General features: G+C 39.7%; 1 protein-coding gene across 1 annotated transcript in view; it reads left to right on the forward strand.

Annotated features, from left to right (window-relative positions):
• slx9 (SLX9 ribosome biogenesis factor) overlaps positions 1–10,696 on the forward strand; it is a 30,446-nt gene extending 19,750 nt beyond the window's left edge. The window contains exons 3-6 of the mRNA XM_073495422.1: positions 6,341–6,409; positions 8,271–8,445; positions 10,084–10,149; positions 10,271–10,696. Coding sequence (XP_073351523.1) covers positions 6,341–6,409; positions 8,271–8,445; positions 10,084–10,149; positions 10,271–10,397 — 437 coding nt within the window. The 3' untranslated portion in view covers positions 10,398–10,696. The remainder of the gene's footprint in view (positions 1–6,340; positions 6,410–8,270; positions 8,446–10,083; positions 10,150–10,270) is intronic.
• The last annotated feature ends 610 nt before the right edge of the window (positions 10,697–11,306 follow it).

Here is an 11,306-nt window from a genome sequence, read left to right on the forward strand (position 1 = left end):
CGCCTTGGTTGACTGGAGCTGGGGTGGAACTGGAGTCTCCAATGGTGACAAACTGTTTTCTGTTTGTTAGATAAGACTGGAACCAAGAGAGTGCTGTACCGGTGAGACCAAGGTAGTCAGATAGGCGGGTGAGGAGGATGGTGTGGGCGATTGTGTCGAAGGCTGCAGAGAGGTCCAGGAGGATCAGAATACTGATGTGGCCAGAATCGGCAGCGATGAGGAAGAATCAGCAGCGATGAGGGTTAAATGGGATCAATAGGCCAGCGCGCTGCTGCTGCTGCTGCTGCTGGAACAGAACTCATTGCACCCTGCTGTGCTCATTGAAATGACATGTGACCTATCTGTTGCCTCTGACCTCTGAACTCCGCAGAGCTGGAGCTTACACAAATCAATGAATAGAAACAAGGTCACGCACCACATTGCATCATTTAGTTTACATAGCATTCAATAATGAGAATAATGAAGCGTATAAAGCACCCAAACAGATATTTGTTTAGAATGCAGCAATTCTGGGTCCATTTTGATTGTTGGAGAATTGTTTTGTATGTGGTTACATTCATAACTAGCTGATGTGACATCATGTTGGGGTATTTAGGGGGCACAAGCACACTAAATATCAGATTTTCTGGAGTAGACATAGAAACACCAGATTAAACGGGTATAGTTTACGATGAATTAAGTTGTTGCCTTATTTGTTTTTTTTGTTTTTTATATCTTATCTGCCTCTTTTCATGAATAAAACTCCAATACATATACTTTACTCTGCTCTTGGTCAATCTTTAATAAATATATAATAAGCACATAAACTGCATCTACCAAATCCACCATATCAGAGGTGACCCTGATTTGCCAATATGTTGTTTTGAACAAAAGGCCAATATTGACTCCATATACATCAGCAAACCAATTTATCATCCAAACTCTAGAGTCTGTTATCACCCTCAGGCCCATCATAGAAGTGGTGTTCAAGGTCTTTACTGCATTGATAATTACAGTCACTGCCTTCAGGCCTCTATTATACTCTGTTGCACTACTGTGCTTCATTCAGGGAAGGGCTCATTGATCTTCTCTCTGTTCCCACACACACATGGAGCCGATGGCTGGAGTTAGAGTTCTGTTTCATGATCGTACCATTAACTTTCAAATATTGGCAGTGGCTCTTTATTTACTTTGACAGGCAGGAAGGGGATCAACAGTCTATTTGATTTCCTTATAGTTTTTAGTTTTAAATCTCACTGTTTTCTGATTTGCTGCTGTTTGCTGTTGTCTTTAATATTATGTGCATGTTCACAAACAAATGCAACCAGTACAAGAACAGAGCTGTGTCATACTCACCACTCAGTTAATGCAACTTAACATGATGCTCCAAAGCAGGTAAAGCCTTTCAGCAGTTCATAGAGCATACACCTTTATGAGAAGCTTTTAATTTGAAACATCTGCAGGAAGTTGCGTTTCATTGATACTATCTTGATGCCAATCAAAAAACATTAAAAGTAGAATGCTAGAAATGAATCAGTGAAAATAACCTGTGTTTCTGTTACAATAAAATTTCAGGATAGCAGAGGGGTGAGTTTGACTCTTTTATTGCACCAGTGGAATCAATACTGTGGATCTGATCAGTATGGAACCAGCTTCATTTGTTCACGTTGGGCATCGTTTGACAACTGGCTTATATTTGAGAACATACCGTATTTTTAACAGTATATTTTTACCAAGAGGCAACCTCTGGGGCTGAAAAATTAAGCAAACGCTGAAGTGCCAAAAAGTGCAGTTCCTCAGTTGGCCACTTGAGGCTGGGTTTAAAAGCGAGTCAATCCCCATAAGAGCCCATGTTAGAATGTCCAACTTTAGAGCAGAAATAAACATGTTTACAGTCTGGTACAAAAAACTGTTTTGGTCTCTCTAGCTAACCTGCCCGCTCATGACAACTGTATGGGGTCGAGTTTGTATATAACTGACTCGTTTGAATATTTAAAGTTATGAAAATATTGGGCTAATAATAGGCTTATGGCTTGTTCTGCACTTAATTGCACCGACAGACTGGAGGGACAGTCGGTAGTGTTTTTAATTAACGAATGAGCCTGTTAGCGTTAATCAGCAGACAGCAGCAGAAGCTGGTGAACTCTGGAGGAGACAGCCATGGGCAAAGCCCGGAGCTTCTGGAGGAATAAACAGCCACATTTGAGGAGAGCACAGAGTTTGTTATTTAAACTTTTAGGAATAAAAAGTGGATTTATCTTCAGTCTCGCTTCTCAACCTGTCTGCTGCAACGAGCTGCAGAGGTGCCTAAATCCACTGTAATGTGCTGTGATTCTTGATTTGTCTGCTGAATGGGGGGAAATTAACTTCATTTCACGAACATACAGAGGAGAGGGAAAAAGAAAATACACTGCAGGATAACAGAATGAAACACAGTATCTGGTGCACAAACACAGACACACACACACACACCCCCGTGGTGTCTGTTATTACTTGCTATCTTGCAGCTAATGCACAGTTAAGAATCTGGCTGTTTAGGTCAAATAGAGCTGCGGTCAAACTCACATGAATAACATGAGGTGGAATTCTCTTCTCCTTATGTGTTTATACAAAATTTTAGCCCTGTTAGCTTGTTTAACTAACCAGGCTCACTTCAGCTCCACCCACACTCCACCTCTTTTCCCAGTTTTGATTAGTCGGGAGTTAGGCGGAGTCAGGTGCTGCCGAAATGGCAACGACCAGTCAGCACCCATTTTGGGCTTCATTCTGGCGCTTGAGAAACCTGTGGGTGACGTCACTGTGGCTCTGTCCGCTATTTCTACAGTCAGTGGTTTTTACCTAAAATGAAATATTATGTCATTCTAATTCAATGGTATTAATAATTCTACTCATCTTAACTTTGCAGTGACAATCCACAACATTCTTACTTGTTGGTTCGCTGACATATTAAGTAACAAGCAATCTTTGTTGTTATGGTGTCTGCATTATTACTTTGATGTGCACCTTCTCCTAGAAAAAAATATCCTCTACATAATTATACAGTAATCTGAACAAGCTGTTCCCCATTAGGATTGCTAAAAGCATAACTTCCTTTGTAGTGTACTAGTGTATTTGAGGACCCTCTAAAGTGTTAGTATAAAAGCTGCCCAGTAGAAATACCAGTGGCCGTATTGCCAAACTGGTTATTCAAGGGTTGACATTTTTTTCTTTCACTTGCCTCAACCATATATTTCTATTTATATCACTCCACGGAGGGGACAAACAGGGACAGAAGAGAGGAAAGGATACAGTCTGAGAAAATACTGTCATGTGTTGATAGCAGATAATGGAAAAACCCAAACACTGATTTTGCTCTTGGCGTGGTTATTTTCCCTTTTCCTCATTATCTGTGAGTGATTCTTTTCCACTCTCAGCTGTTTTTTGTGTGTTTTGTGAAATCTCCACACAAGCCATGTGGTTTTACATGCTCTGTCAGTATTAACCCTGTCTACTGTGATGAAGAGCAGAACTGGAGCTGAATATTAAGAGAGGTCAATGCCACTGACATATATCTCTTACCCCCGTATCACTTAAATCCAGAAGTCAGTAGTTTATACTCTACACTGCTAGATTAGAGTTTCCGTCCGTCTAGAGCAGAATATTATTGAATTAATTTTACTGTCTCTCTCTTTCTCTAACACACACACACACACACACACACACACACACACTTAGTGTCACAGTATATCTACACCACCCCGGCTTCACTGTACTGACCACAGGGGACCTCAAGGTGGCTTTGCTGATAAAATTACATTAAAAACTTTCCCTTGCAGCCTCAGGATGTTCTTCCCACAAAGGGGGGAAGTAAATAGGACTGTTGTAACTGGCTCTATCTTCAGCGTGCACCCAGTGTGTTTACTAACTTTTACATTTCTGTTCCACTGAAATTGAACTTTTAGTCCCTTCCGAAGTATTTCTATTATTAAATCCGGTATAAATCCCATTAAATAATGTGACAAATAACTAGTTGCAGTCTGTATCTATTCTGAAGCTAGACCAGTGATTCCCAACATGTTGAGGTGCCAATACTGAGTGGAGGCCTCTGTATTGCACAGGATTTGTTAATTCCTATTTATATATTGTACATTTTTGATTGTGTCCATAAGGTGGTCCGGAGGGTGAAAACACAACAATTTGAAATACAAAACATTTCAGGAAATGCAACAACGTTTCAGAGAGCACCTTTCAGAAAATATATTTCAGTATCACGGCATTTCACAAAACATGTCACACAAACACAACATTTCACAAAACATGTCACACAAACACCTCATTTAAAAAAAACATGTCACACAAACACATTTCACAAAACATGTCACACAAACACAACATCTCACAAAACATGTCAAACAAACGCAACATTTCACAAAACATGTCACAGAAACGCAACATTTCACAAAACATGTCACACAAAAGAACATTTCACAAAACACATTTTAGAAAACAAATCCACAAAACACAACCTTTCAGAAAATAAGAAAAAAAAAACCCCATGAAATTTCAGATTTCACAGCATTTCAGAAAACATTACATTTTTAAAATCACGTTAAACAAAGCAACATTTCAGAAAACATGACATTTTTAGATAACACAGCACAACACATTTTAGAAAACGTTACACAAAACACATTTGAGAAAATATAACTTTACACAAAACACATTCACAAAAACACAACTTCCATGAAACACATTTAAGAAAACACATCATTTCAGAAAGCACATTTCAATAAACAAGAAATTTCAGAAAACCTGAAATTTTCATATAACACAGCATTTCACAAATCATGACATTTTAAAAATCACAGCGTTCAGCAAAACATTTCAGAAAACACATCTTTTCCGTAATCAGAAATGTGTTTTTCAAAAGTTGTTGTTTTATGTTGTTGTGACTTCTGAAATGTCGTATTTTGTGAAATGCCATGTTAAACAATTTAAAAAATGTGTCTTTTCAGGAACAAATAACTGCATCACAGCCAACATCTGGCAAAAGAGTGAGACAGATAACCTGGCTTACCTAATCATTAAAAACAATATAAATACAGGTTAATGATAACAGCTGTGTTGGGTCATTAACGTTTAAAATGGGTTATCAGTGAAAATGTTACAGATGACAAAAAGTTGTTGCCTTGAAATCACTGCAGACAGCGGAAAGTGACAAGGCTACACACAGTCTGTTACTGTTCAATCTCCTCTTTGTCTCTGTGGTCACCATCACTTTTCACGTTTTAACGGAGCTGAATTCACCATATACTTCCCTTTTACATTTCGTTCAGCTGCTGTTGTTCAAACAACTGGACGAGGATGAAAAAGTTCTTGAATTGTGGCTCATAAACTCTAAATGTTAACCAGCAGTCATGTCATGTCAACATTTCATGTTGTGCTGCAGTAGTAAAATCATTATTTTCTTATTGCAACATCATTTGACAAAATCAGCACAAATCCATGTTAATGACAACAGCTGTGTATTTTTCTTTAATGACTTAATTAAAATCAGCACTGAGTAAGTTTCAGACTACAGAAAGTTCTTCTTAACTTTACATCCACGCAGCCCCCAGCCCCCCAAGTCTCCATCATCCACCTGTTGAAGTTGTGGGAAGTGGTTCAAGTCAAAATTTGCCTCATCATTTTATTCACTCAAGTGTGAATAAGGAAAGGTTTCATTCATTTTTTATGCAGAAATGCTTAAAGCAAAGGACACAATCTTGTCTAGAAGTCTTTTGAATTACGACACCAAATCAAGTACAAAATGATGTAAATTAAGCTTGAAACTTCACTCTTGACCTTTGAAAAAGTAGTAGTAGTCACTCAGTGTCCACTTACTTTGTTTTTTTTTAAAGCTTCCACAGTCTTTATCAGACCTATTGACATGTGAGCTCACTAGCTTTTAGAATTTCAAACATTTCTTAAGGACTTTTCATCCATGTAGACTTAAAAGTGAAGTAACATATTCTCCTCAGATTTTATTTGTAAAAAAGGTGTTAAAAATCAAAAACCTGCTGGTGTGTTAAACAGAGCTCAGTGTGTGTTGTCATCCAGCCTTCCCTCTCTCACTGCTCTCACTCAGGGAGCGGGTGGAGCGGGTGGAGCGGGTGGAGCGGGTGGAGCGGGTGGAGGCTGGCTGTAGCTTGCAGCCAAGTCAGTCCCTCGCCACCTTTGATGTATCTTTAACACATTTATGAATTTGCCTCTCTTCATGTTTAATTAGTAGACTTCTCCCTCTGCTGAGTGGAGCCTAGCTGGGTTTGATGTGTGCTGTCACGTAACTCTCTCTCTCTCTTTGTGTGCGTGTGCGTGTGTGTGTGTGTGTGTGTTTTCACAGGCCCAGAAGAGAAGAAAGTCAAGTCAAAGAAAGAGAAGATGAAGGAGAGGAGGGAGAGATGGCTCAACAGTGAGTTTGTGCAGCACTCAGCACTTAAGTAGGAATGCACTGACACAGGTCAGAACATTGTTTGACATTATTTATTTTTACAAAATCACCCCTGAATATATGGTATAAGTACCATCCTTTCTTCTAACAGTGGAAGTGGGATTTAAATCTTTAATTCAACATATTTAAATTACATCTTGGACAAGCAAACCATAGCCATCTTGGCATCTGTGAATTCTCCCTTATTAATATTAAGTGTGTTTTGTTTATTTATTTTTATTTATGGTTTATTGCAGACTTTCACTCTATTGACCCAGTTAAGAATTTAATATAAGCAATGTTTTTTGGCAGTAGAGAGTACATTTTGTCACTAGAGCACCAAATGTGGATTAATCTGCCACTGAAAGTAGTCCCCAACAAATTTCCTATATTGATAAAAAATACAGTGAGCAGCTATTTAATAAAATTTTGGCGCTTAAAAAATAAAAAATGTACTTTTTTTTAAACAGTGAGGGCTGCAGCTTCCTATTGTTTTCAGTGTTGATTAATCCGTCTCTCATTATCTGCATTGGTTAGTTGTTTGGACAACAAAGAGAACTTTACTTGTTACAGCTTTTAGAGTCTGTTTATGAAGCAATCAAAGATCTTAGACTGAAGATTCAGTTTATCTGCTTTAGAAAGTTGTGGTTTTGGTTGTCAGTGTAAATAATGATTACAGATGTCTAAGCCAGCTATTCAATACTTTTCTGTCCGATCAGTATGTCTCTGAGTTTTGGACTTTCTGGCTGAAGGTCCATCTTTGAGTCAGTCTGTGATTATAACTCCTCTCCCCAACATCATGACTGCTGCTATCATCTCCCATAATTGCGATCAGGCTTGTAACCGTACCCCTCTGCTGAGCCAATCAATTTCTGGGTAACACAACACATATCCTGTTCAGGCATATAATTAGGTGCTAATGGCCGTGCGACTCAATCCTGCTGAAACCAGAGAGCGGCTCCATGGCTGACAGCTTTCAGGAATTAGAAGAAAATTAGAATGAAATATTAGCTTTGTTCAGATCATGGACACAGGGTCGAGACAGTACAATCCGACCAGTGGGGATGTTTACGGGCTCAGGCCAGTGTTTGAGGCTGGGAACTTGTGATTGTAAATAGTTTACACATCAGTCAGTGCTTTTCTTAGTTTTTTAGTCCCAGCAAACCATGAGGATGCAGGTGAAACAGAACCAGACATATTGTCCTTTTGTCTACATATTACAGGACAAAGTGTTTATCACACATGTAATTAAAGCCTGGAGATGTAGAGGTTAAGGTCTTACCTTGGTCGCAAAAACATCAAAAATAAAATTTGGCATTGAAAACAAAACCTGAACTGAAAAAGGAAACATTGACATTGAGACAAATATTTGGCACTGATATAAATTCCACTGAAAAATAAAACACAATTTCCATATATTTTTGTATTTTGATGTTTTTCAATGTCAGTCTTTAGATTTTTCCTTCATGCCCCTCAGCTGTCATTAGTGCTTGTTCCGGAAGACCTCTGACAGACCAGCATTACGTCAGTTCAAACTTGAATCCTGCCGGTTTCTGTGTAAAGCAAACTAAAACAGAACCACTCAGCATACCTGTGGTTCTGTAGGTTCAGGTGAAATCAACAAAGCTGTATGCTAGCTGTGTGCTAACATCAGCATCAGACTGTAAAAGGTGTTCTCAGCAGACCTTTAAACTGTTCCGTGCTTCACACTGACACTTTTCTGTAAATGAAGTTGTGTTTCGCAGATGGAGACCTCTCACCCTTCACTGACACTCAGTCCTGCTTCACTTCTTATTGTTGTGTTCAGCTTGGATGTAACTCTCCCTCTCGCTTCTCCTCTCAGAGATCAGCTCCATCAAACAGGCCAAAGAGCAGCAGGCAGCCGAGGCCCGGAGGCAGGCCACGCCCGTAGTGGGAGACATGAGGCCACTGGCCGACGCCCTGCCAGAGCTCTCTCAGCTCATCGCCCCCGCAGCCACAGCCCCCACTGCTCGCCGCAAAAGCAGGAAGAACAAAGTGTAAGTGCCAAGGTGCCCGCTGTGGCAGGCATCAGGTGTCAACATGACAGTTGTCGATTTTTAAGTGTGGTGCTCCGTAATTCTCACATTTCTTTTGTTCTTGAGAAGATTAGATGTGAGTTAAAGACTTAGCAGCTCTGATGGCGACCGTAAGAGCAGACGGACTGATGAGTCTCCATCTGTTGACTGTTGTCACACTGTCAGTTATACAATGTGACACAGAGACTGAAACAATAGGTATTAAAAACGTAACCACAGTGATGTTGTCAGTGGCTTCCTTGTCACTACCCATTCCATGCCAGTTGCCTGATTAGTACTGCACACATGCAACTCACAACAGAGATGAAAATGGAGAGATGTCTTACTCCTCAGCTTCTGAAAAAACCCAATGTGTCTAATTCAGAATGTTATTTATAAGGACAATTACAAACTAGTTTAAAGTCTTCTGGATGTAGTCTGATCAGGTTCATTATCTGCTGTTCAGTGTGAAAGGAAACAATCGCTATTATTTTTTAAACTGCACATACATGCTCATTTTGGTGTAAAAATTGTACAAGAGACAAGTTCTGTCCAGATTCCAGACTTCACTGGAAATAAAAGTATACAAGTTACAAGTTAATTTATTCATCATTACACATAATAAAATGGAAGTTCACAAACTCATTCCTGGTACATAAATTGCAGAACATGTATAGAGTTATTTATATACAAATATGCATAAACAGGTAGTGCATCTTTTGAATCTGCGTCAGGGTGAATGTAAGCAGCAGCAACAAGATGGTGATGATAATGTGCTTGGCATCTTCATATTAAAAGTTTGACATGAGGTAAACACTGTCCATCAGCTCTGACTGTGTGTGAGCACCAAGCATTGATGTTCTAAACACAGTCCACCTCCCATCAACTGTAGTCCTTGTGCTTGTGGGCACAAGTAAAAGAAAACAACTCAACAGTCAGTATACAGTATGTTTTTCTTTGTTTTTGTTAATTGTTTTGGCAATGTCACTATCATGTTGTCCAATGGTGCATGTAAGGCATCATTCCCTGTATATAATGGTTGGGTATGTTGATTAATTGGAGACTAACTACAAAAAAGTGTAAACTACACAAAATGCTATATGATATGTACTGTACATACAGTATACTGCATGTGATTTTGCTGTAGTCACAAGTGTTTGTCAGCTCCAGCTCCAATTGGCTGTGATAGAAACAAAACATTTGGGTGCAAACAATAATTTTTGCCCCTTTTCAGCCACAATACGTTGAAGTTAAGGCTGCTGGCTTGTTGATACCCTTCCATTTGTCTCTGTTTCAGTTTGTAAGACAGACTGAAGTAAAAGATATTTAAGAAGTAAACACTGTTAGTAGTTTTAGTACCTAAACTGAACCAAGAAGCATCCACTGTTAGTAGTTTTAGTGCCTAAACCGAACCAAGAAGCATCCATACGCTGAAGGTCCTGTATGTCTGTTGCTGTTGCGCTGCAACAGGCATGTTGTTGGGAACGGTGACATACACGTATGTTGTTTTGGGAGTCGATGGCCATCAACCTATTCAGTTGTTTAGGAATGAGGATGTACTGCATTTTGTTGTAGTGGTGAATGTAAACATATCCTTTTCTTTGTCCTGCCTCCCTTCAGGCCGGTGAAGAGACCTGAGCCAACAGACTTCAGTCAGATGAAACAGTCACAGAAACGCAAACTCCTGTAAGCAGCTTTTCATGTTGTAACTTCTTTGAAATTTGGTTCTGTCATCCTGCACATTTAGCAGTAAAATGTTGCTCTCCTTTAAAAATCTGAACATTTATGTGTTTGGCCTTTATTGTAGGGAAACTGAAACCAGCCGGTTTAGTGACGCAGTGAAGACCCTCTCTGCTAAAATGAACCCTCTGGCTGATATCGGTGAGCAGCTGCGGAAGAGGATGAGGCAGGAAGAAGAGCAAGGTCCCAGCTAACAGCAGCTACAGCTCAACTCTGTGAGACTGACGTACCTCTACAGACGTTTATCGACAGTTCCAGACTACACTTGATTTTGTGAGGGAAACCCGACCTGGTACATCGCTGGGTTTAAAGGAGGAACCTGACACCCCGCCACATCTCACCCACTGACTCAAGGATGCTGCCCACTGCTCCCATACAAACATGAGTGGCATCAACTGTAATATTTGTTGATGTTGACTGTAATGGATATCTTTTCAGTTTTATTATCCACATTTCCTCTTCAGTAATAAATCACTGTACATTTAACAATCAACTGTTATGTGTTTTCCCTTTTTAAATGTCTGCTTTCAGCTGCATCAGTATTCACAATGTTGTGGAATTTTGGCTCCCTTGACCATTCAGGAGAGATGAAGCAGACTCAGAGACACCGATGACTTACGTTGAGATAGTTTATAAAACATGATCTTGGAGGAGCAAAATAACAGCACGTCTGTCTGCACAGAGTGACGCCATGATAATCCTTAACAAGTCTTCCCAAATGGTCGAATTATATCTCCAGCTCAGGAAGCATCCCTCCCATAAATGGTTATCTGTTTAACAACATAGCAAGGGGGTGAATGCAGAGTTCCTCACCTCTAGCCAGAGGAATAGGAGGTAAATAGGTCACAGACACTAAGTCTGCTAACATAGATAGATCGAAGGCCTCCTTACGAGTTTTACACAGCTTTGCTTTGGCTTGGTTCTGTAGACATCTGTTCTGTAGCTTTGAATAACCAGGTTGCAGAGACCATGAGATATAAACTCATAGAGCAGTCTTCACTATCCTTATCCAGACATTAACGTCTGTACAGGATACGTATGACCTCTTATCATATGAGGACAGAATGACCTGGGAGAATCATATTTTTCTCCCACACACAACA

The sequence above is a fragment of the Pagrus major genome, chromosome 24 (genome assembly GCF_040436345.1).
Source record: "Pagrus major chromosome 24, Pma_NU_1.0".
Classification (NCBI taxonomy): domain Eukaryota; kingdom Metazoa; phylum Chordata; class Actinopteri; order Spariformes; family Sparidae; genus Pagrus; species Pagrus major.